This window comes from Falco cherrug, chromosome 2, assembly GCF_023634085.1.
Source record: "Falco cherrug isolate bFalChe1 chromosome 2, bFalChe1.pri, whole genome shotgun sequence".
Taxonomy (NCBI): domain Eukaryota; kingdom Metazoa; phylum Chordata; class Aves; order Falconiformes; family Falconidae; genus Falco; species Falco cherrug.
The window spans coordinates 32,036,736-32,061,939 of NC_073698.1; the positions used below are offsets into that span (position 1 = coordinate 32,036,736).

Below are 25,204 nucleotides of genomic sequence, written 5' to 3' on the forward strand. Positions count from 1 at the left end.
AACCAGTACAGACACATCCTCACCTCCTCAAAACAGCACGTACACTACAGCATATTTCTCTCTGCTGACCCTGGAAAGCTGAACAGCAAGGAGAGTAGAATAAAAAATGAATAAAGTAGGTTGGCATAACTGAGTACTCAAAATCATGAAGTGAACATGTATTTTCAGCTCTGCTCACACCTGTCTGCCACGACTGAAACATACTGCTTGTACAGCACTCACCCGGGGATGAGAGGTCTGTTTCCTCCCAGGTTAACCCATTTTCTAGCACAGGTAGCATCTGATTTTTATACTTGGGAATGACATGAGGGAGAAATGACAGAACCAAAGAAATTTAGACATAGTTCAGATTTTCCCCTCCTGGTGGTTTCACAGGCTGCAAAATTGTTTCCAGAATGAAATGACAGAGGTTGGTGACATTGGCCATGTATGTAAATGATCACAGTGTCCTACGGAGATTAATTGGTTCATGAATAAAGATGAGGAGCTGAGGTGTGCAGGGAGAAATCATTTATCAATTATATGCCTTGGAAAACTGAAAGATGATGCGGCCTTAACGGCTGAATGGGTTTGAAAGGGAGACTTGTAAATTGAGTTCTAATTCTGCTCTGCCGCATTCATGATAAAGAGCTGTTAAACTAATTGCATCCTTGTGTGGTTCATGAGCAATGGCACTCAGCTGTATCGCAACGCAAGCATCAGGGATCAGAGTTTAGTTAGATTTTAGTCATCTTTTGTCTCATGTAGGAAGGATGCTATCTGGCTACCTTTGGCCTCATCAGTAGTGATAACACACACATAAAAGGGCAAGAGCCTGTAAATATTTTTCAGGAGATTAATTTTGCATTCGAATCTGAATTTAAGGAACCAAGGAGGACAGCACAGGCTCACGTGACTTTTGTGTTCTGCTTCAGTCGCATGGATCCATTGGTGTGATTACCCATCCTTGGAGGGACTCGTTGCTGAATAACTGGAAACAAGAGGATTCTGGAGGATCAAGACAATAGCAGAATATGCTAATCTCAAACAGGGAAAAGGATCTGAGGGATGGGGCTGCTAACAGCTGACCTCCCCTCCTCCTGCCCTTTCTGTGTGCTCATTAACAGGTTTGCTGTTACAGACAGTACCAGCCTAGCGTGGGCTCTGGCATATGCAGATCTGAGAATCCTGATGCAGGATGAGGCTTGTTATTTAAAATCTTGCTGCTGGACACTGTGCAAGCCCCAGGATCAAAGAGCATAGCCACACTTAACTCCTGGTTGAGCTTAGAGGAAATCTCGTAACACTTGCTGAAAAACAAGGGTGCCGTGGATGGGAGTCACGGGGGATTACTTGGTGTTGCTGCTGCAGCTGCTTGAGACCATCTGGCTGCAGGAGTTCAAGCAGTTCTTCCTTTGACTTGTTTTATCTGACAAATTTCTGTGGTCTGGATCTCCTTCACCAGCAAGAGCAGCTACAGGAGCCCAGCACAATGGCCAGCCCAGCATCTCAGTCTATGCTGATGCAGAGGGTGCTTGAGCAATGATAGATACCCTGAGTTAGCTGGGACATGGGTGCCTGGCCCCTTCAATTGCCACCTTTTTGGGCACTGAGATCTCAAACCACCACGCAAATATATGCCAGAGCCTGGGTGAGGTACAACACCTATGCAGTGTCCAGAGGACACTGGTGTTACCATATGTGAATTTGTAGAGGGAGGGGAGACACAGCAGTTTCAGCCAGAAGAGTGGAAATATCTCTTTAGAATTGCCTTTAAAGTGTGATTACAGTTTTAAAAGCAATATAGTAATGGCACCAGGAGGCTTTATATACCGCCAGTCCTAATTCCCACACGTGTAGTTTTCAACAAAGAAATCAAGAGACTACTTTGTAAATTATCTGCTCTGAAAACTAGGACCTGATCACCCCTTTTTAAATAAAAGCCCGTGCGTGTCCCAAAGCTACTCTAAAATTTAACAGAAACCAACACAGATCAAACTGTCCCCCATTACTGCAAGGCTTCTGGTCACATCTGCTACGGTAACACTTGCAGGCACCAGTTTAGCATAGCCCATACCAGCCAGAATTTTTGATCAAGTAGCTCTTTGTCACGGAATGCTGATTCATCAAAAGCAAAAAGGGTTGCTGGAAAGGATCAGTTCTGATGAATTTCCCATTGAGAGAAAAATATATTTGTTCAAGAAAGTTTTCAAATGGCTGAAATCTCCTCTTGCAACAGTACTTAAATTCAATGCTATTTCCTCCAGGTCTTAAAAAAAAGAGCATAGAAATGCAAGCTAATTTTCAATAGAATCATGAAAAAGCCTTGAAATCGACTAAAAATCAAACAACAGCTGAAATTATCAAAATGAAACATTTTTAATAACTCAATTGTTTTTATAGCTGCCATTCACAATATTTAAGACCTCGTTTTTCTTTCCAGTTTATCTAGGAAATACTTTCCAGGTTTTCAGAAATTCTTGAAGGCTAATAAACAATTTACTGTTGTAGGTAGAGCAAGTATATCTTAATTTATGACTTTTGTAGCCCGGAACACTGCTTACTGCTTCTAACCATAACACAGACCTGAAGTGTCCAAGCTGATGGAGGGAGATAAACAGAACGCATGGGATTCACTGGAACAAATGCAGCCTCCTACCTCCAAGCGAGTCACCCCCAGTTCTGGTGGCCATGAACAGGACTAGGCATTTCATTACCCTCTGAGATGTCTACAGGAGGTCATGGATTAATTGCTCCCCAAAAGTGCTCACCTCTCTGCAGCGCCTACGCAAGTGACACGAGGCGGCTCGCTCAGGTACAGTGGTCTGCACGGGGAAGGGCTAACACTGGAGGAGATGATTCTCTCTTCCTAAGCAGGTAAGAGGAGCAGATAGGGGGAATGTCAACATAAGCCAAAGGACAAATGATAACCCCTAGCAGCTGGGTGGAAGCAGGGAAGTTAATGCTTAAGGATGGGGTCTAAATACATACCCATCCCTTTCTATTATGTCAGCAGGCTTTTTTACTGATATTCTGCCTGAACACAGCTAGAGTGCTCCTCAGCAGCTCACAGGGCATCGAGGTAATCAGTGTATAGCTGGTTGCTCATTATAGCAAACCACAGCAACACAGTATAAATATATCATGTTAGGAAAGGAAATCAGACACTGAACTGCCACAGAACTTGTCTTCGTGTGTGGTGTGTGTCACAGCACAAATATCTTTCAAATGGGAACCTCCATGCTTTCAAAAATCAGCCCTCTTTATGGAGGTGCTTACTGACAAGGAACCTCATTCTAGGCACCCAGATTCAAACAATTTGGCTGCTGGTGGTGGGGTGGTGGTGCTGGGACGGAGCTAGGGGCTGCAGTGGGTATGGAGCTGCCATTTAGTCATGCAAGAACAGTGAGCAAAGACAGTGAGGAGGATGTCATCTGCATTATTTAAATACTAATGGAAGGGAAAAAAAGCAAAAAGACCATTGATCCAAATAAGCAATGTCCAGCACACATCTGAGAGGCAATGGGGTTTTGTGCTCCCTTGGGTCGCAAGATCTCTGAGGCTTTCAGACAAGCAAGAGGCATGGGGTTATAAATTTTTGCCTCCTGGTCAGTCACATCTTCCATTTTACTTTTTGGTTATTTTTTGACCTTCCGTCCTACATTTACTTTTCCATTTATTGTGTTTTAAGCTGTGCAGTGCATTAACCACCACAAGACTCTGGTTTTTCCTTCCCTCAGAATTTCCTCTAGTGCCTTTAGTTTCCTCAAACACTCATTTTTTTCCTTTTTTCTTTGTGTGTGTGTGAAATATTTCCAGTGCATACCAGAAACCAAAAAGCAAGTAGAAAACAGCGTGTGAACCATCTCTTTGCAACAAGCCAGAGAACTCACAGGAAAAGCAATCAACATGCAAAAGTGTCTGACACCTACCATTTGTCCAAAACATCCTTCTCAGGTAGATAGCAAGAAGCGTTCCCTTTTCCCACTTAATTAACACTTTAAGACATAGAGAAATATGATCCTTTTTGTTCCTTTGTTACCAGCAACCCCCCTCCATCAGCTTTTCCATCTCCTCTGTTACACCTATCTCAGTAGATCCAATTATTCTTTAAATTTGTATCTGTGCATCAGACATCTCCAGATGAAAAGTGTGCCTGGGTGACCAAGTTCTGCCTCCTGCATTTCATCCTCTGTCGGCAGCTTCCTTTTGCCTACGTGAGGGAAGAGCGTCTGAACCACTGGTTTAAAAATCAACCCCTGTTGAAAGCGCTGCCGGGAACAGCCTCTGTACCTCACCACAACTTCCTATTTGTTTGAACAACATCTAGAAAAGATAAATAGGAGCTACAAAATCTAGATAAGGTATCAGTGGTTTAGCTTCCCATGAGCCTCTTTCTTTCTCATTGGTGTCTGGTTTGTGCTAAACTCTAGTTTGGGGATTTTCAGTGTTGGTGTATTTTCACAGAGACATTAACCCCAAGGGTACTCACTGGGGAGCATGATTCACCTCTGCTGACCTCAGCCACCCAAAACTTAGCTGTCAGGTTCTTAGGGCAGGTCTGCCCTCCTAAATAAAAATAAAAATTTAAAAAAGCCAGGACTGAATTTGAGCTCTGAAGACCTGATTGCCTGCCTAACTGAAGCACTGGCTCTGATCCAGACCACTTCAGAGCTGTTTTAGATGAGGTTGGTGGATATGGCCTAGTCCATGTTACTTAACTTCTGCTCCAGGGCTTGCCTCCAGGCATTTTTCACCCAGTTCTATAGCTATAACCCTAAGCTACACCCTACAGCATCAAATAATTTATTTCCCCCATTCATGTCCAGGTCTCGGCTCCCTGGTGCCCCCATTGTGCTTACACTGATTTACTCCTCGGTCCTCCTCTGGAATGAATTACCTCTGGAAGAAAACCGGAATGAATTACCTCTGGAAGAAAACCATGTTGTGTTTCTGGGCACTACTCACCCAAAAAAACCTTCTATATCAGACAGCAGGTATGGTTTTATCATTCTGCACCTATACAACAGGGTCAGCCAAGAGCTAAAATACGGGTGGATCTGATGGTGGAGATGTAAGTGAGCAGTTCTCCCACACGTAAGGCTGCCATTGGGGTGTTCTCTAACCAGTGTCATGCCTGGAATTGGTATGTCGGTGCATGGAAGAAGAGGACTTCTACCATGACAACAAGCTAGCCGAGTTGCATTTACTGTTCAGGCACAGAATGCAGATGGAGATGATCTATTCTGGACATGTCAAATTCATTCAGCTTTTCGGCATGTCCTGTCTGAACAACTTTGGATAGGAATATGGGAGGCAAATCTTGGGGCATGCCAAAATTAATAATAATGAGATGAAGAGTCACTGGTACTTTTTTTCTCAAAAAGCTAATCCAACATGATATGTGGAAAATACATGGATGTAAAAACATCACAGAAAAGAGGACACGGAGCAGCACAAGCAATCTGAAATCCTTGGATGGATTCAGTGTTAACCAAAGAGGTAGAGGCCAGCTATGGAAGACAGACACCCAGTTGATGTGCTCATCCTGAACTAGAGGAATGGCCCTAAACAGTAGGTATCATGTCCCACTTGCTCCTTGTTTTCTCTGCTAGCAAATGCCAGCAAAATAAGCTTTCCTGCTCAGAATTTTTCCATTTGGACTTAATAACCTCAGTCTCACTCCTCTCACCCTGCTTCATGCTTAGTTGTGATGTGCTACAGGAGTGCTGAACACAGAGCTTACTGCTGGACCTCTGTATTTATTAGAGGATCAAAGAAAAACTTTGCATGTGGTGTTCTTTCTTATGTCTGCAGTTCGTAGCCACAATGAAATGACACAAAGGCTGAGATTACAAAGTGACTTGTCAACATGAAAATGTCCAAAATGTACTTTTATCCTTTCCTACACGGATGACATCAATACAAGCAGGACCTCCCCAGGGAGCTCTGTCATATTGACTTAGCCACCGGGAGTTTGGAGTTGAGGTGAGAGACAGTATTAAATTTTAACTACTCTTTAAATAACATTTTTGAAATCAATAATGTGGGTCCTGAACCCTCAGTTTTTCAATTGCATTTTGTTTCACTGTGGATGCCATGAAGATGAGGTTTTACCTGCTCTTTTTTACCCTATTTAACTGGATTCCAGAGAAGCATGTCTTCTTCAGTTTTGCACAGTAAGTATCTGCTGGTGCTACTGGGCTTTTAGTGGGTGGTGTGTGGGACAGGGAAAGTATTGAGGCAAAAGAACTCCAAGATGCATAAGAAAACATTTGGCAAAGGCTGACATTTATTTATTGCTCTTGTAATTGGATATGTGGTTCAATTTAACATATAGATGGTGGAGGAAATGAAATTACTCCAAGTCTTCTTTGCATCCATAAATCCTATGTTTTTAATCATATTAAAACTATTCTTTTCGGTCTAAGTGCAAATCAATTCTGTTCATTCAGTGCTTTTGAATGCCAATAAAGGGCATTCTGAAACTTAATGGGAAAAAATAATTTGCTTCATTTGGCTTAAAACAAGATCTTAAATGAATTACTTCTTGAGTTAGAAAGAGAAACCATTTCAGAAAGTGCTAACAATCTGTTTTCTTTCTAAAGCAGCTTTTATGATTGTTTTTCCAGTCATAAATCATTTTTGAATAACCATTTTGCATTTGTACAATGTTTCAGAAGCAGCTTTATTGTTACCTATTGATAAACTTCAGAAATGCCCTGAAACCAAATGCTTTCTTAAAGCATGAGAACATATGTCAGGGATGAAGACAGGCAAAGTGCTTTTATTTTCCACATGTACAGCTGGTTTAAAAACCTGAAATGTTTTAATAGCTACAACTAAGAGGATAAGCCCCTCCTGTTTTGGTATCAAGCAAGCTGAACAACCTCCTCCCAGGACTGAAATACCTACATAAATAATAGTGAATTATGTCTCACAGCTCTTCTGTGACTCCACATCACACACCAGCGGCAGACCTGTGACAGGTGAACACCACTGAGTTCACGCCTTAAAAAGAGAATCTTTGATCTGTTTGTTTTGCAGTCGCATTTTATAGTAGGTTGCTATGGCGGTGTGAGGGTTACAGTAGGGGGACAGTTAAACATGTTTTTAGGTGAATTCAGTGAAGCAGTACTGCTCTGTGCTGCTTGAAGGTTCATTTATTTCGTGTTTAAATAAAACACTGACTATCTGACCCTTACAGAAGTATATGGCATTTCCCACTGGAAAGCATGAGTCTAACCCTCTCAGCCCCAGTTATGAGCTAAAATAATGAGATTTTAAAGGTGATACATTATATCTGACTTTTTACTTTTATCTGAAGGCTGTTGGAGGATTTAGTGGTCATGTATTAAAGCTTCCCTTTGCAAGGTCATAGTGTGATTACTGCATCTGGACATCTAAGAAAATACCGAACGTGTGAGACTTGTGAAGGAGCCGATAACACTGGAAAGGCACCTAGATCGCTTGTAGGGAAAGGGCAAGGCTGGAGGCTGTTTGAGAGCCAAAGAAAGGTGGGACGAAAGAGAGCCCACAGCGGACATCTGTGCTCCAGGCAGACAAAGAGCTTACATGGACCAGAACAGGAGACGATGCTGGCAGCACTCCTTTAGTAACACTACCTGCTAGAGCCAGAGCAAGGCATTCAGCTGGAGACAAGTAGGGAGGCCTCTCCCCAGGTGATGTTAGTCAGAAAGAACAAGCGCAAGGTTTAAACCAAGCCAGGCTACGAGGACAGAGAGACACATCCATGCTGATGCCTTGTTTCTGAGGGCCTGTGTGACATGTGATGCTGACGGCCTTCCTAGTGACTGAGGAACACAGTGGCAAGGAGGGATGAAGACACAGAAACGCCTGCTGAGAGCTGGCACTAATTTAAGTCAACCTGTGAGATGGTGGCCAGGGCCCCTGGGTGGGATTCATCGGATTGTATGGGATTTCTACGCAGTTCTGCATGGAAGCAAGTCTCTTCACCTTCCTGTACAGCTAGTGGAGAAAAAGATGTGTATTTAGGTTATAATACATTCCACTTCAGCACACACACCTAAATCAGCTCAGGTTAACTGGGCCTGGAAAGTGCCTGTTTTTTTATTAAGAGAGTGACTAGCTCAGGTGAAGATACCAGAACCATCCAAAATGAACCGTAATGCATCCCACTCTCTTTGTCTTAGCTACAGATAAGACCTGAACATTGTAGTGTGGAGACAGCAGCTGGACTTCTATTTATCCAGAAGTAAAAGGGAGAGGAAAAAGAGATGGGGAACAGCGATAGACTCCAGTGGAACCCCGGCAGAAAGCTGGAGGAGGGGTACGAGAGGGATCAGCTTAAGGACAAACTCCAAGAGCAACCAGGGAAGCTGGGCACAAGGGCAGAAAGTGAAAGAAAAGAGGTGTGCTCAAGTCCAGCTGTACCAGAGCAGCAGGCAGGGCAAGGAAGCTGGGGTGGAGGGCTGTTTCTGAGGTTGGTATAAAGGCAGTAACTAGAGCTTTTGTCTGGGTGTTTTCTAACAGGGCTGGGGCAGAAGACAGATGAAAGGGGGTATAATGCCAAATCAAAGCAGAGGAACTGAGAAGCCTAACGACTACAATTTTGTCTGTTAATACTCCCCATGTTAAACATGACTACAAGAGCAAGGGCAGACATTGGATCAGTTTGTTCGGTGTATTCAGGTCCTACCAACACAAGCTATAGAGGAATTGCTGCTAGTTACCACCTGTCCAGCACTTACCACACTCAGCTGAAATATTTGTGCAACAAATGGTGCGGTACAATTATATACCAGCTTCCTCATTATGGTACTCTCAGGCTGTGGGAATCATAGGACGAAACCAGATGCAGAAGCCCTTTTCTAGTCTCCCCTGTGAAAAGACTTCCCCAGATACGGGAAGATGAATTAATTTTTAAAGTAGCCCCAAACACACACTTTGGAGTGCACTTGCCTAAAGAAATAGGCAAACTGCCAGCTATGCCTATCCCTAATGACTTTTTGATGCTTTGTCAAATGATGGTGGAGGCAAAAATAGGGCTGGCATATTGTTGGTTCTGCATGAGAAACAACAGTGATTGCTTGGAGCTGGGCTAAAAGTAGAAAAGATGAATCACCTGGTTGCCAGATGCTGTCAGGTCTTTGCTTGAAATCAGTCACAACAACAAGTTATGACAATCATGGTATACAGCTTGAAAACACTACTTTTGAGGGCTCTGCCTGTTTTCTTTTCAGGACAGTGTTTGCAGACAGGGCTGGCAGGGACTTCCACAGTGTCTGGTTTACGCACTGCCACCAGCTCCACATGATGGGAGGGCCAAAAGCCACCCCAACCCAGAAAATGGAAATAGAGGTCTGACATTCCCCTGAGTCTCCTCCTTCTACAAACACAAATTATTTTAATTCATATTAATTCAATGCAATTTTGAACTACGTGGCTTGCAGGGCACTGAAGATCGAGGCTGGATTTACAATGCAAAGTGGTATTTTTTCTTTCCAGAAAGCTAATTTCACTTCTGTCACTGATGGTGGGGTCAGGCATGGAGTAGCTGGGAAGCACCATCTCGTGTACAGTATGTCCAGACCATGGGTTTTAAGTAGAAGGGGAGTATTAGTTACCCAGCAGAGGGGGAGGACAGTGGTACAGACCAACGGAAACCATACCTGGCAGGAGGACAGAAATGAGGAGATCAGAAAAACTGGACTGGAGTAGGAATAACGATGGTAGCAGCCTCTGCACCTCTACAAACTATCATGTTTGGCTTTTGCCAAACTGGGAGGGCTTTTCCCAGACTGGGAGGACTCATGCCTCTGCTGAACAGTGACTAAACCAAGAACTCGGGGGAGAACAGGACAGCTGTCGTCTTGGTCTAGGCTAGTTTTCCACAGGTGCTGCTGCACTCCAGATTAGCTGGGGCTGGTCGCTGCCGTCTGGTGCCAGCTCCCAGGAGCAGTTTCAGAGTTCAGCAGTAGATACTGGCTAACAAAGCCCTGCATCACGTCTTTTATGGATTTTACCGACTGGCAGAAGCAGAGGCTGGAATGGGGCTCAGCATCTTCATTATTGAATCTTCTTTGAGTTCATGGCAGCCAAGCCAGGGAAGACAAGAAAAGCCAAGACTGCTTCTCTACTTTTGCATGACCTAGAGTAGTTCCAAGTACCTGTGCTTTACCTAAATACCCTTGGTTTTCAGGGATGAAGTTTTGTGCGCTCGCCCACAAACAGACGAACAGGTTGAAGCCCTTCAGGATTTACTGAACACAACTGAGGTACACAGATCCTTCTGTCTCTCCGGTCTCTAGGACAAATTATTCTCCCCCAAGTGCACTAATACTGCTTCTCCCCACAGAGAAAGATTTAGCCCACTTTCATTCACTTGTTCTAAAACAGCAACTCAGCAAATGCTTGGTTTTCACTGCTCTGCTGCCTTCTGATTTACATGAGAAGACCCTTCCTTCACAATGTTATAGTAGTGCATATATCAGAGCTCAGATTTCTGCAACTGATTTTGTGTTTTAAGACACCGCTAAATTGTCAAAGCACTAACACACAGTAAGTAGAAATACATTTGCTAGGGACCCTCAGCACTTTAGACCAATGCAATCCTGACCTATATGAGTGCACAGCTTTGAAGATCAGGACTGATTTTTTGCGGCATTTTACTTAAAGCAGCATTTAGAAAATAAGAATCTCTTAAGCGATACTTTTTTTTTTAATTGCTTCTATCTTTCACTAAATAATAGAGCATTTAATTTAAATGAGGCATCTCTCCCTCTTCAAAAACATTTGTTCAACCACACTCTCCCAGTATGAAGCCATCACTCTGCGACAAAGGTGTAACCGTTCCCTTGACCAACATAATTTACAGGATGAACCAGGATGTGTCTCAGATGACTTCAAGCTTTTAATGGTGCCTATGCGCAGTCTTTCTCAGCTCCTATTCATTTTATGCCCACGCCAAAATCCTGCTACTCCTCTGCTGTCCCTACTAGCATCTTCTGATCCTTCCCTTCAGTTCTCACAAACCTCGATAACCTTCCTTGCTCTTTTCCACCTTCACAAGTCAACTCACATAACCCATGTCCTTTGCTGTACCAAAACAAATCTCCCCTCCTCCATCTTTTCCTCACCACCGTCATTCTTCACTTTCTTGTACACAGGAGCCCCAAGAAGTCATGAACAACTGCAGCACATTCAGTGCAGAAAGAGCAATTCACAAGTCATTTCCATGAATATGTGAACTGAACATTTTTCAAGGGTTATAAACTGTCCATTTTTTTCATGGCTATAAACTGGGCAAGTTATAAAAAGAAAAGGGAAAGGGAATGGGAAAACGAAGGGCAATAGGAATAGGAAAGGGAACAGGAAGACACAAATAGTACCTCCCAACAAATTTTAATGGTTACAATCTAGCAAAAAAGAAGCAACTGAAAGTTATCATCTTACAAGAAGAATTATCAGGCTAATTACAGGTGCTACTCCCGCAAAAGCTGGAAAGCAAAAACTTAAAACAAAGGAAATCCTTTGTTCTTGCAGCACACACATTGCACGTAGTATCCATCAGAAGACCCAGACAGTGCACACCTACAACAGAATTATTTGTAGTGGCCCTGGGGCAGTATTGACCATTGCTGATGACGGGTAAAGAGACCAATAACCATATATGCATTATCAAAGTCTCCCATTTACGCCCGTTCATTGCTCCTCTGACACCTCACCTGTGTCAATCCAGAGTTCCTTAGTTTTCCTTACTCTCAATTCAAAAAATGCCTACACCAAAGAGAAACTAAATCTGAACTGTTGCACACCAGTGCAGACAGCAAACTAGTCAGGACAACAGGGAAAGCAGCGCTGGCAAGCTAAGCCTTGAGCTTGCTTCTTGGATGGGTTTTCCAAACAATGCTGTTTGATGTGTTGCTACCCTACCAATAATGTCTGAGAAGGCTACACTGAGACTAGCTCAGCCTTTTGTATAGCACATTGCAGTAATACATCCAGGGGCCAAATGTTTTACCATTTGTTGTTCCAAAGTCTTGATTAAAAGCATGGATGAGTTTTCTGTATGATTTTGCAGACATGTTCTCTGAGAAATTAATGAGGTAAACAGTTGACAGGTCATACATGCCTGGAAACATGATGCCCTGAGTATAATATTCCTGGTGCAACTGCACCAGAAAAGAAAAAAATAAACCCTATTGTCTGGTCACTCCATGCTCTATGCCTTTTAAAATGCATCCAGGAACTATGTTGACCTTTTTCACATTGTAAATTCATGCCTAATTTTCTGCTTACTGTTACCCCTAGATCTTTTGGTATTACTGGTTCTAAAGTTTCAGTCTGCATTGAATATGTTGGCTTCTGATCTTATTATTGCAAAAAGATTTAATTTTACCAAGAAGAATCTCATTTTCTTATTTTCCTCCCTTTTCTAATCTCTGTACTGCTGCTTCAACTTGACTTATTTCAAACCCCTTCTGGCATTTATTTCATCCCTGATCAAAGTCATCAGCAAATACAATAACTACAAAGACGGGTCTGATCTTCATTAATTCTCCAAATACCCTCAGGGAAAATAACTCTCAGCAGACCTGAAAACATGTAACATAATAACCAGCTAAACATATACCAGAAATACTCTCTCAGAAAAGGTTATGTTCCTGTCTTTGTTCTTGATTTATGAATTTATGTGCAGAAGTCATTATAAACACTTCTTAAATACATGTTTAATTTCCAGCAGTAGCAGAAAGCTATAACACAACACAGGGAACGCTAAACTGCTTGTTACAATTGGTCTTTTAAATTGAAAACATATGCTTTGATTATTTTCAAAATACTTACTAAATACTAGTAAGAATAGTTTTTCTTTCCTCAGTAAAAAAAATAAAATGGTTTTGAAAACTTTGCAGGTCATTCTCTGGCAACCTGTTGTGGTTGAAAACATCAAGAAGGACAGAGACGTCCATTTCTATGTCAGGGAGTCCAGCATAAATAGCACAAAAGCTCAGTTAAGACAACTGACCATCCAACACAAGTACGTTTTTTTTATTTGTTGTCATGAATGTTTCTGTGAAGTTGTTCATCATTTATTTAACAGGAGATTGTGCTCTTTCTTTGTTATTCAGAGTCTTGGTGGAAGATGTTCGAGGACTTATTGAAAACCAGACTATCAATGACACCTTCAGCCCACGCAGCTCTTCATCATATTATGAACACTACCATTCAATGAAAGAAGTAAGATATTTTTGTTATAATCCTCTGTAGATTCAAGGGGTGAAATTTGTCTTATGGTTGAGAATGGAGATAGGGAAAGAAATCATCAACACTTAAATAATTGTCATTGTACTGCTTAACCACTGGGAGTCGTATTTACTGTAATGGCTTCATAGAGAAAGAATGAAGCACCAGACAAAATCTCTCATACATGTATTGCCTCAAACTGCCCTTCAAGTACAGTCAATACAGAAGCAAAATGAAATCACAAAACAACATATAAATATTTTTAAAATTAAATGAATAATAATTTAGCCAAACAGAACTAAAGAGGAATTTCAGGGCTATACTTGGAGTGTGTTGTGACTGTATCTTACCTTACTATTTTAAAAGAAATTAAAGTCAGGCCAAGTGGTAAGTGGGCTGAATTGCTAGTTTTTCTTTCCCATCAGCTAAAGAGGCAGGATTTTGGGAGGTAGAATGAATTTAAGTCTAGACCACTTTCAGGGATGAAGGAAAACAATAGGGAGAAGATCTGTTTATTAACTTCATCCTTGCAGATATATCATTGGATGGAAGAAGCAGTGAAATTCCATTCTGACCTCCTCCAGAAAATATATATTGGATCATCATATGAAAAACGACCACTTTATATTCTGAAGGTACAGCTGTGACTTAAATGCAAAAACTTTCCAAGTCCTAACGTAAGCAAGTGAGACTGGGTTTGGCCAGAATACTTTCTTAAATCTATACTTCTATGGCGATTTTTTGTTTTTTAGAAGTTTCCTACTTTCTTCTGGTAAGGTGCATCACCTTTGCAAAGGCATTTGACCACATTAGGTTCCTTTTTGGGTCACAAAGAAGCTATCACATCTAGGCCATCATCCAAAGGCATGAAATACTGGCATGGTGGATACCCTCCTCTGTTGACTATGAAGCCAACCTAGTTTGTTGCCCTGCATAGTTGGCCATCTGCTTACTTGACCTCAGATCTTGCTGTAGTCTTGGTGTCTATGTTAGGAGCTTGCTGCAGGCAGTCTGAATGTGGCTCTCTGACTGTACGTGAACGTAAGACAGTATCCTGGCCCAGGATCAGTCTAAGCCCTCCCTAGAAGACAGATACTTCTTCCATCTTGGTTACTCTTTTCACTTTCACTTTTATGTGGTACACTTTACAGCAATGACATTTTAATACAAATTCTCTTTTGTTAGCTTTCTAAAAACCAGGAAAAATCCAAAAGTGCCATATGGATTGACTGTGGTATCCATGCTAGAGAATGGATTTCTCCTGCTTTTTGCCTGTGGTTCATAGGCCATGTGAGTAGATAATCACATCTGATTACTGTTTTCAAATCATAGCAAAAAATCTTTATGACATTTACCTTCTCTGTCCAATTGCACTCTGAGCTCCATAAAGTCTTAACCCATTTACTTCCATAACACCAACACATGGGATTTGTGTCTAAGCTGCATACACAGCAGTGTATGTGCATGTATGTGTGTGTCACTAGATGGAGGGGGGGGCAGTGTATGTGTGTGACAGAGAGACAGAAAGTCACATGGATCAAATGCAAAAGAGCTCAGATGTATCCTCAAGTATGAAATAAACCCCGAAGTATGTACAGCAAATTCAAGAGACATTTATAATTATGAACAGTCAGGGATGCAGAGGGCATGCCAAGAAAAGCAAGTATTTGGTAATCTACGAAGGATATGTTTAAACTGCCACATGGATCTGAGCAATTACCTTGACTCTGGGTCATACAACACATGGTGGCTCATGCTCATATTACTGCAGCTGGCACTGCCTGGAGTAGATCAGAGGACACCCAGAGTGACCTCAAGATGTCCTACAAGCCTTGGCTCTTCCCTATGTGCCTTCCTAGAGCAATAGGTACCCCACACTTGCCTGTGCCAGGCATGGCATAGTTCCACACCAGCATGCATGCCAGCAATCTCTATACAGCACTTGCTGTGATGAGTCACCTGCTGCTATTGCTCTGCATTTTCTATTTGTGCTCCTGCTTTTTTCTGGATCTGCCTCATTCAGAGAATGAGGTCACACAAGTCACCTTCTTCTGAAGGTACCCCTGTACAGACACCCTCCTTTCAGACCTCCAGAACATGACCAATAACTGCCAGCCACACGCATACTAACAGTTCATGGAAACTAGTAAATCTGGGGATCAAGTAGGTGGGATCAAACTGTAGTATGTATGGGCTTAGCCTGACCAGCCTTGATGTGCTGCCACAGACCAATGGTCACATCTGATCTTTAGTATCTTTAATATCTTTGCTGCTCAGCATAGTGAACAAAGGTACACCGAAAGATACAAAACCCATTTTTTGCACCTGGATTTTAACATATGTTGCCTCCATCTTTTTGAATTTAATGCATCTCTGCTCAACTCATTATGCTGAGCTGATGGCCCAGTTCCTAGTACGGAACAGAAAAATGCTCCTAAGGTCTTTCTGTCTCAGACAAGGTTGTCCAGCTTGCTCAGTAAATATCCCGAGATATTATTGTTACATTTTCACAGAAGCAAAGTTCACAGTAAAAAAAAGCTGGATGAGATGGAGACTTCACAATCACCAGTACTATAGCCAGAGAAACAACATAGATGAGTCCTTGAAACATGAATTATGGTTTGGCCATGATGGAACTATGGATGATGATGGTGAAGATAACAACAATAATAATAATAATGATGATGATAAATGTGTTTATTTCTGTCCTCAGTCACAACTATAAAACCTCAATGACTATAACATTTGAAAAGAAATTGAAGGAGTTAGGAACAGATACAGCTGAATATACTTGTGACCCACTGATAATCCCAGCCTCCAAGGTTCCCTTTGAGAGAAATGCATTTGCCCTTTTCATTCTGTTCCAAATAATAACCAGCTGTGCTGCCACTTTCCAAGTGACACATCCCTGCAGCATTTTTCAGAAGTAACAAGCTGAACATTTAGGTTCTCCATCCCCTTGATCTAATTGACGTGTTTTAAATTCAAATTTTATTTCTATAACAATTCACAAAGTAACGTTTTAAAATCTGACATTAATACACATCTGCACACACACACACACACATTAAAATCATGAGCCCTCTCTAGCAAATGCTAGGCATTCTTTATAATGGGTCCACTTTATCATTTAATTTTGTCATTAAGAATGTAGAAAGATTGACATTTCTCATTTAGTCAGAGAAAGTCCATTGCCTTAGGAAAACTAGGAAGGATTTTAAATGAAAGAGGGTGGTTTAAGTAAGGCAGAAAGAACAAGAAAAAGATATGATTAAGGACTTAGTCTATTCCACTCATAACAAACCTGTTTATCTAGGTTAAAATTTCCCCCTCCGTGTTGTGGACAAACAACCAGGTTAGTATCACTAACACCTTCAAAATAGGCTGTGAGGCAAAGTTAGCAATGTAGATCTTACTGACTTGGCATACAAGTGCATTGAACTTACAATGCGACTAGAAGAGAAAATGTTACATACAGCAGCCGTCGGAAATGTTACTTGCTATTTTTGGTCTTGCTTTATTTTATGCTGCCTTTGTGGCATTTGCGGTGACAGGGAGGGTTCCTATCATTTATACAAGCAGCAAAAACTCAAACCTTCCTATTATTAGGCTTCAACTCTATGTCATGACCAACATTAAAAGACTGCAGTATATCTGATTGACTGTATCAGTTTGATTCCTACCCTTTCCCTGGCACTTCTAAACGAAGAGCTGCTTTGCTGTTAAGCAATTTCTGTGACATGACGTGCCTCTATCAAGAGGTAGACTGGTCTGATAATTGCACAATTATTTCACATATGCTATCAGGTGCCTTTCTAGGAAGGTAAGAAAACCACTATTACAAAAACTTTTAAGTTTTTAAGTTTCCCCTGTGCTTTATAGGCAATCCATGTGCGTGAGAGAGATCGGACCATGACAAGACTTCTGGAGCACTTTGATTTCTACGTCATGCCTGTTGTGAATGTGGACGGCTACGTGTACACGTGGAGCCATCCCTCTGTACGTACAGCTTTTGTGACAGGCTGTGCAACGTACTGATGTGCTGTTTATGGAAACTATCAGTGTGCATGCTTAGGGCATCATTTCCATCATGGAACTGCACACCCCAAACTCTTAATCTGTGCTTGGGATTTCTGCGTCTCTGCCCTATTTAAATACAAAAAATACTGAAACTAATTGGCATTTGAGTCACTGTACTTTTGTGTCTTCCAAGCTGCTGGAAACACATTTGGAAATGACAGAACCTCATCCTGGGATTTTAATACTTCCAGATGTCAGGGAACGCCTGTGCCAGCCTGCAGCAGCAAGGTTACAAACATGGCACAATCCAGCACAAGCTGAATAGTGTGCTGCATCACATAGAGCACAGCCAATAATTCACTTCCTCCTCCTGCAATATAGCCCTGTTCTCTGAGTACTTTTTGTTTCAGATAAATGAAGGTATCTTTTGCCAAGGATTTTATTTATTGGTTGGAAATTCCCAGCTGTTGAGATGTTCTTTGATTTTCAGATCCTTCACTCAAGTTTCAAAAAGATAAATCTCCTCCACTCTTTTACTCAATTCGATCTTCAACCCAGCTTGATTCACATTTGGATAACTACATCGATACACCTCAACAGCTGTACACCAGATTTCCAACTTTCCACATGCTGTCAGGAATGCCTACAGAAAGATTGCACTTGGACTCCTAAACTCAAATACCTGGCCAAACTGTGTGTCTTCTCTCCTCCCTCCACAGTCCAAATCCATTGAAATCAGACCAGACATGTCCACTTCTTATCCTGTTCAACATCTCCTTTTCTCAGCCAGCCTCACGGGCAATCAGACTGTAGTTTTATAATCTCCCTTGGTGCTTTGCCTCTTCATTGGCATGTGACCTGTAGAGGCACAAGTGAGAAGTCACATTTAACTAACCAGTGAGATGGTGCATTGCTTTTCTCAGCTTTTCTCCTGAACATGGCTTGTGTGACTCTTTCCATAGAATCGGCTGTGGAGAAAGAGCCGCTCATCACACGGTAACAGCAAGTGCATCGGTACTGACATGAACAGGAATTTTGATGCACGCTGGTGTGGTATGACATTATTTCCTTCCTATTGTACCCCTGCCTCACTTTTAGCTTTTAAAAATCTTTATTTTGAAAATTTTTTCATTTACCATTTCACAAAGTTGATATACAGATAAATGAACCTGAATATCCGTTATGAACCAGTGAACACATCCCCATTTTGAGACACTTTTTGTTGGGACTCAGGATTTTTCCTCCCCAGGTGCCACACTGGGGACTAATCTCTTCTCAGCATGATGACAGGAGAGAACCAGGACCCTGGAACCCATCCACTGCATCACACCATGACACACCTGGTGCAGACTGTTGATGAGGAGGAAAGAGGGATGAGGTGGCCCTTGCCATGTCACCCAAGGCCTACTGCACCATCCAGTTGAGCAGATGCTCTACCATGTTGCATGAACTAATCACCTCAGTCATTTTTCAGTAATGCCTAGGTAACCAAGATTTTTTCGCTCTGAATGTTCCTTGTCAAGGCTCTATCATGTTTACTTAACTGCAGGAACGTTAGTACTTAATAGTCTGCAGAACTAACATGTTGCCATATAGATCAGACCTGCCTTCACTCACTACTGACAGTGATGTCCTGTATGACTTTCAGCCATTTTAGTCCATTGCTAAACTGGGAATAAAGTTATTTACTTACCATCCATGGCTATTATATAGAGAAAAATATACCTTTTTTCAGGCACAGAATTATGAAGATAAGGACTAAATACATAGATTTAAAAGTGATATTCAGTATAAATATGTCATAAAGACAGAACTTGGACAAGACTGACAATAGTTTCAGGGCAAGGTTATATAACGTGGTGCATTCAACTTGTCAAGCACTTTTGGTGGGTGGTGAACAACTTTGGAAGAGGAGAAATTATTCTAGTTTACATAGAGCAGAAGAATACAGGTAGATTAGAAAGTACTTCCTTTCCAAGTAAGCCTTTGGACAAAATGTACACCTTCTTACAAGGCAAAACCAGAACATCTTAATTGAGTAACTAGGGAAGTATTCATACTGGTTTTCAGCCATGCTACACTCCTCAGTTAGGCATGGTTGAAAACATAAGAAAGAGAAGCCTCAGCACCTTGCAAGGTCATTGGAGAGAAACAACTGTACAGATTAGTCTAGGCACCAAAGTCTGGTGCTTAAAATAACTTAAACAGATGATTGCTAAGGATCTCCCTAGGTTTCTACTTCTTAATTATACAGACAGTAAAATGCCGAAAAAAAGTAATAGTTTTCTTAATTAGCATAAAAATATTGTTTAAACCGATTCAGATGCATTAGCCATTGATAGCAATGGTTGAACAGATTTGATCCAGAACATACTAACTGCAGAATCTCCATTATTTCACACAGCTGTAGCTGTGTGAAACACCAGGCATTCAACAGGATCCTCAGAAGAACCAACCTGGAGTTTTATCACATTGTAACACTTGTAATTATTACTAGCTGTGCCAATTGAATACAGTAACACAATTATGTTCATGGGAAATGACCACAAATTCATGCAAACATGCCATTTAATCTTTACTCACCTACCTTTAAACAGTGAAGAGTTTTAGTCAGGGGTGTCAAATGTTCAGACATCCACTGGCTTCAGTGCTCTTGTGAATATACTTTGTACCACCACTAAATTCCAGGTTTTAGATCTGTGAATTTAATTAGAAATATACTGCTGTGTTTATTTGTTCTTCCCCTTCAGCTGCTCAGATAGCAACTCTATGAACTTTATGAACAATGCCTTCATGTCTTCTATGAAGAGCAAAATATACTAAATGCAGTGATACCTTACGCTCTTCTTTTATACCATTAAAAAGAAAAATTACTCCACTAAAAGCAATGCGCAATCTTGGAATTTGCTCTGTGGAACTGAATTTCACTGGAACCAAGACTTAATTTTTTTCTCCACGTTTTCTACATTATTTCCTTAGTTGGCTGTTCTGAGTACGACCAAGAATATAGGAAAGCAGACAGAACATTCATCCAAGACTGCCAGCCAAGAGATTCTTCATTGCCTTTTTCCTTGAACAGTACTCACTTCTCTGCAAAACACAACAGTGTAAAATTTAACACTGTCATTTTGTCACCTTCACGTGATTTCATATAGATGCTAGGAATTGTTTGTTTTCATGTGTATGAATTTTCATGGACCGTCTGTGAAATCTCCCTCAATTCAGAAGCATTAAGGCATATATATGTATCCCAGAACATAAACATATCACAGCCCTCTCTGCCTCACTACCCTTGTTTCTGACCCCCCAGCCTACATTTCCCAGAGTCAGTGTCTCTGTTGACACTTCTCCCCCACAGCGTGCTCTCCTCACTACATTATTTCTGCTTCTTCTGCTGTGTCACACAAGGGTGTAGGTCATATGAGGATGTATTTTCAGCCACTGATATTAAGAAGGGGCTTGCAGTATCTGTGCAACAGTTGAATGCATGAAAATACAGGTTTATTCTTAGCATTGACAGCCAGGTAACATGACCTACAAACCTAGTTTTTCTGTCTATCACAGCTACATTTCACCCATATACACCTGTACAGAGCTTTGCAACTTTTAATTAACTAAAATATATATCTATCAAAAACTTTTAAGTTGTTTTGGTGTCCAGATACGCTCCCCACTACTTTGTGGCATGCTATAGATCTCCCCTAGATATCACCGGCACCAGAAGACATTTCCTTCTCTCCTGTACCGTATGATAATACCTTGTGTTGCTTCTACAGCGCTGCTACTCTGCAGATGTAACTGGCATTATTGATTTGTGGAAGACGGACATCTCTTAAAGTCTCCCAGTGCCTGTGGATGAAGAAAGTCTTGTGGGTGTTAAAGCACTCAGTGAGCTTTATTCCTGCATAAGACTTAAGGATAAATAACCATTTAAACTACAGATAGTAGCAAAGGGGAAAACTTACAAAATTTATTAAAACATGAAAAGCTGACATTTAATACTAAAGAACCAAGCTGCTTCCAGAAAGTTATTTGGTCTTATTCTGAAGATAGCAAAAATGGTGAATCCTAGTTGTCTTTTCGGTAACTTATTCCAGTGCCTAGTTTTCCTCATTCTTAAAACCCTTCATTTTCATTTGCGTTTCTTCAACTTCCAATTGGCAGTTTGCTTTCCCCCTGAGATTAGAACTGCCTTTTTCCTGTAGTACTTCTAGATTTTAAGAAGGGATCTCACAGCCTTTTCTTGATGAATTTAAAGGGAGCATATTCATCCTCTCCTCTAATACTTTATATCCAGTCTTTGAATATTTATTTTTCTTCACCTTCTCCATATTTTTTTCAGGAGGTAGGTGAGAAACCCTAATAGGCTCACAATGATTTTTACAATATGCAAGTTTTTTCCATAGCATGGCAGAGTCCATGATTTCTTGCATATTAGTACCATACTCTGCTCTTTCATTAGACCAACAGAAATGTGGAAGTGGTCAAGGAGTAACACTGTGTGCTTTTTTGTTACAGGGGAAGGAGCATCTCCCTATGAATGTCACGAGATATACTGTGGACCCTACCCAGAGTCTGAGCCTGAAGTGAAGGCAGTGGCTCGTTTTATCAGAGATCACAAGGACATCATTAAAGCCTACATAACCATGCACTCTTACTCCCAGTTGGTATTGTTTCCATATTCTTACACTATGGACAAAAGCAAAGACCATGATGAGTTGGTAAGTCTTACCATCTCCTGAAGTTTCACATTTATTTCAGAACTTCTTATCCTGCTTGGTTAGGCTTGTAATGAGGGAGTTACAGTGCTCTAAGGATCAAGAATTAGGAAAAGAGATTTCTCTTTATGTTCTCAAGATCTTAAAGAAGTCTGGGCTGGTCTAGCAGCATGTAAGACAGCAAGCTTCTTCTAAAGACTACGGAAAAATGAAAATATCCATTCTAGATATTCCAACCTCTGATATGTTGAAGGTGCTGCTAGAAGAGCAGTATCTTGGTTTTTTTGGACACTTTGAAAAGTTTGGACACTTCTGTAAATTCCTGATTGTGTTGTATGATTTACACAAACTCTGAAATTACTTGGGTGTATAACTGAAAAATATCCTCCACATACCTAAGCAATGAAGTATTCTGGTGGATACTTGCTACTTTTATTAAGGTTTTTGCCACGGATACTTATTTAAAATGGTCCTAATGGTAGGATGGAAAATGTATCCCGCTTAATTGTTGAGCCACCAGATCCCACAGTAAAAACTCTCCTAGAAGACAGGCAGAGGTCAAAACAGAAAAAGTAGCTGCTGCTTTTTCCTACTGACTGTAACACTGAATTTGTCTGGACCTGGAAAGGATATCTAGGCTAAAATGGGATTTGCTAACACAGAAAAATTAAGCTGTCAGAGTAGGTGGACAGCTCAGTCATATTTGTTTTACCTAAAGCCATCAAATTCCCTAGAGCAAGGAATTCCCTCTCCTGGGCTTCCCAGCCCACTTTTGTCATTTCCTAAGCTCCAAGTGCCACAGCAATTAATTCTTTTATTAGCAGCAAGAGCTCCTCCCTAGCAGAAAGGAGTAGAAATCATGTAAAGGAGACCAGAAAGCAGCTTTGCAGGCTTAGGATTTGCCATATGGGAAGACAGCACATGTCTGAGGTGGACAGGTCACTTCATATGCTACATGACATAAGGGCAGGCAGTAAGAGAATTTATAAAGATACAGGATTGACATTTGCACTCACTGCTGTCATTTTTTCTGCTTTTCAACTTCATGTATCTCCCATTTTACCTAACACTCTATTTTTAAAAACCATATTTTAAAAAACGTTTTAAGAAACATATGTTGTAGAGATAAGAGGACTGTAAAGAAGTGCACAGTTAAAACATTGGAAACATCCTACTTAATTAGACAAAACCCCAGACAGTCCAGTATAGCATCTCCATTGGTAACTAGTGACAGTGAGTTCAGAAGAAACAAAAAAAATTGAGTAACGTAAATACAGAACAAACTAACTCCAAACAACATACATTCCTACGCTGTCTCAGATGCTGTTTAATTTCCTGAAACAAACTGCTTTATATACTGCAATAAAATGCAGTTGGGAGTGAACAGTAATAATGCATTTGTGACTCCTTCCCTACAAGGCAGAAAGAGATTGCACTAATTCTAGGCATTTAAGTCTTCCTCATGGCTTAAGAGTAGAATTCCCTCAATGAAAATATTTTTCTGCCATTTTTCTCAATACTACTATAGAAATCAACAGTGACTTAAATACTGTGGTAGAAAAGGAAAAATACAAGTGGGAACAAATGGTTTGACAACAGTTTGCTGCCTGAAGTGGTAGTACAGTCCCATCTGTATTTTTTACCTAGCTATAGCAGAAACGCAATTGGTAGCATGGACATACGCTGAAAATTTTAACCAGCTTCTGTGGATTTTCTAAAGCCTTTTTGTAAGTGTATTTAACAAATGAGAGATCCAGAATACAGTGTAAGTAAATCCATACATATTAACTATTATCACAAGGCTATAAAACTAATATTTTGTTTAATTTCAGGAAAGTCTGGCAAAGAAAGCAGCTACAGCTATAAAGAGGACAACAATGAAAACTTACAAACTTGGTGCTGGTGCACGAACAATTTGTAAGTACGATTTTACTGCAACAGTAGGCATGACAGTGTATCCTTGCTAGCATCAGAAGACAGCTTTCGAACCGAAGTTCTGGTTTCAGGTAACTTACCTGTTTTCCCTTCCTCACACAGATTTAGCTCCTGGAGGGTCAGATGACTGGGCTTATGATCTTGGCATTAAATATTCCTTTACCATTGAGCTTCGGGACACAGGAACTTACGGATTTTTGCTTCCTCCTCATGAAATTAAACCTACTTGCTTAGAAGCACTTTCTGCTGTCAAAGAGATAGCTCAACACGTTCTTGAAAATTTGTGATGTTGAATATAACTTATTTCAGCATGACTGTACTCAGCTCAATAATAAAAAAGCTTTCTACTTTATTAGAAGTATTTATATATAGGCCAAAAAATAAAGTATGATTGCAGCCCCTATACTTCATTTTAGAATACATCAGTTTTTTTCCAACCATACTTATATACCTATACCTACAATGGTAGTTCAGCGCACTACATATATATATGTATTGCACACTATAAGGGGAGAATAGCATAGATAATCTTATGTCTCTCTGGATGGTGGGACCTCCAGGTGATCTAGCATCTAATGGGCCCCTGACTGACATGCAGCATGATGGCCAGATCCCATCCATACAAATTCCCCAATTATGGTCATTCAGACTATTATAGGACTTCCTTACAAGAAAACAACCCTATTCATTGTTTCCACTGTCAAACAAAAAGGATGTTCACCTGACAACTTCTTGCTGCACATTTCGATAAAGGGCAGCAGGCGGCCAGACCACTGCACCCGGTGGAGGCTGCCCAGTTGGCCTGCACGGCACGTTAAGGCCTGAAGACTAATCCAAGCACCAGTAGTGCCAGGGAAAGGGGCAACGGTTTTAAAGTGAAGAGGGAATATTTAGATTAGATCTAAGGAAGACATTTTTTGCGATGAGGGTGGTGAAACTCTGGCACGGGCTGCACAGGGAGGCGGCAGATGCCCTGTCCCTGGACACGTTGGAGGCCAGGCTGGACGGGGCTCTGAGCAACCTCAGCTAGTGGAAGCTGTCCCTGCCTGCAACAGGGCAGCTGGACGGGATCACCTTCAACGGTCCCTTCCGACCCAAGCCGTTCTGTGAGTCTTTCCCACACCTCAGCCGCACAGTTTTATCATCCCCGCAACGCTGACCGGCTTAGGCCGAGGCTCTGGGCTGGCAAACCCACCTGGGGCGCTCAGAGCTGCCGGGAACGCCGGCCCGGCCGGAGCCCCCCGAGGCGCCGCAGTCCCCGCCGACGGGCAGCCCCCGCGCGGCGCGCGCGGCGCACACGACCCGCCTTCCCCGCCCCCCCCAAC

The 25,204-nt window shown here is 41.5% G+C and overlaps 1 protein-coding gene and 1 long non-coding RNA gene across 5 annotated transcripts; one reads left to right on the plus strand and one right to left on the minus strand.

Moving 5' to 3' along the window:
- The first annotated feature begins 6,038 nt into the window (after positions 1 to 6,038).
- On the plus strand, positions 6,039 to 24,231 carry CPB2 (carboxypeptidase B2). 2 transcript variants are annotated; one of them, XM_005433255.4, is made up of 11 exons: positions 6,041 to 6,158; positions 10,163 to 10,238; positions 12,876 to 13,000; positions 13,092 to 13,200; positions 13,740 to 13,841; positions 14,392 to 14,496; positions 17,089 to 17,205; positions 18,189 to 18,279; positions 21,745 to 21,947; positions 23,777 to 23,861; positions 23,982 to 24,231. In XM_005433255.4, exons 1-11 carry the CDS (start codon positions 6,079 to 6,081, stop codon positions 24,164 to 24,166), a joined length of 1,278 nt encoding a protein of 425 aa, XP_005433312.3. In that variant the 5' UTR covers positions 6,041 to 6,078; the 3' UTR covers positions 24,167 to 24,231. The 2 variants fall into 2 exon arrangements, with proteins under 2 accessions (XP_027671377.1, XP_005433312.3); XM_027815576.2 differs by lacking the exon at positions 14,392 to 14,496 and having other exon boundaries at positions 6,039 to 6,158.
- Positions 16,399 to 24,086, minus strand: LOC129735398 (uncharacterized). Of its 3 annotated transcripts, none has more exons than XR_008730983.1 (3): positions 23,960 to 24,086; positions 19,814 to 21,075; positions 16,399 to 18,084 (listed from the first exon to the last, which is right to left on the minus strand). It is a non-coding gene; the product is annotated as an uncharacterized LOC129735398 (long non-coding RNA). The 3 variants fall into 3 exon arrangements; XR_008730982.1 differs by lacking the exon at positions 23,960 to 24,086 and adding an exon at positions 21,959 to 23,770; XR_008730981.1 differs by lacking the exon at positions 23,960 to 24,086 and having other exon boundaries at positions 19,814 to 21,839.
- Positions 24,232 to 25,204: the final 973 nt, after the last annotated feature.

What these genes read in the sequence shown, in the direction of transcription:
- CPB2 (XM_005433255.4), top strand. Translation starts at nt 6,079, where the DNA reads ATGAAGATGAGGTTTTACCTGCTCTTTTTTACCCTATTTAACTGGATT. An exon ending in GACCACTTTATATTCTGAAG is followed by an intron (nt 13,842 to 14,391) that starts GTACAGCTGTGA and finishes CTCTTTTGTTAG; the next exon opens with CTTTCTAAAAACCAGGAAAA. An exon ending in TGCTGGTGCACGAACAATTT is followed by an intron (nt 23,862 to 23,981) that starts GTAAGTACGATT and finishes TTCCTCACACAG; the next exon opens with ATTTAGCTCCTGGAGGGTCA.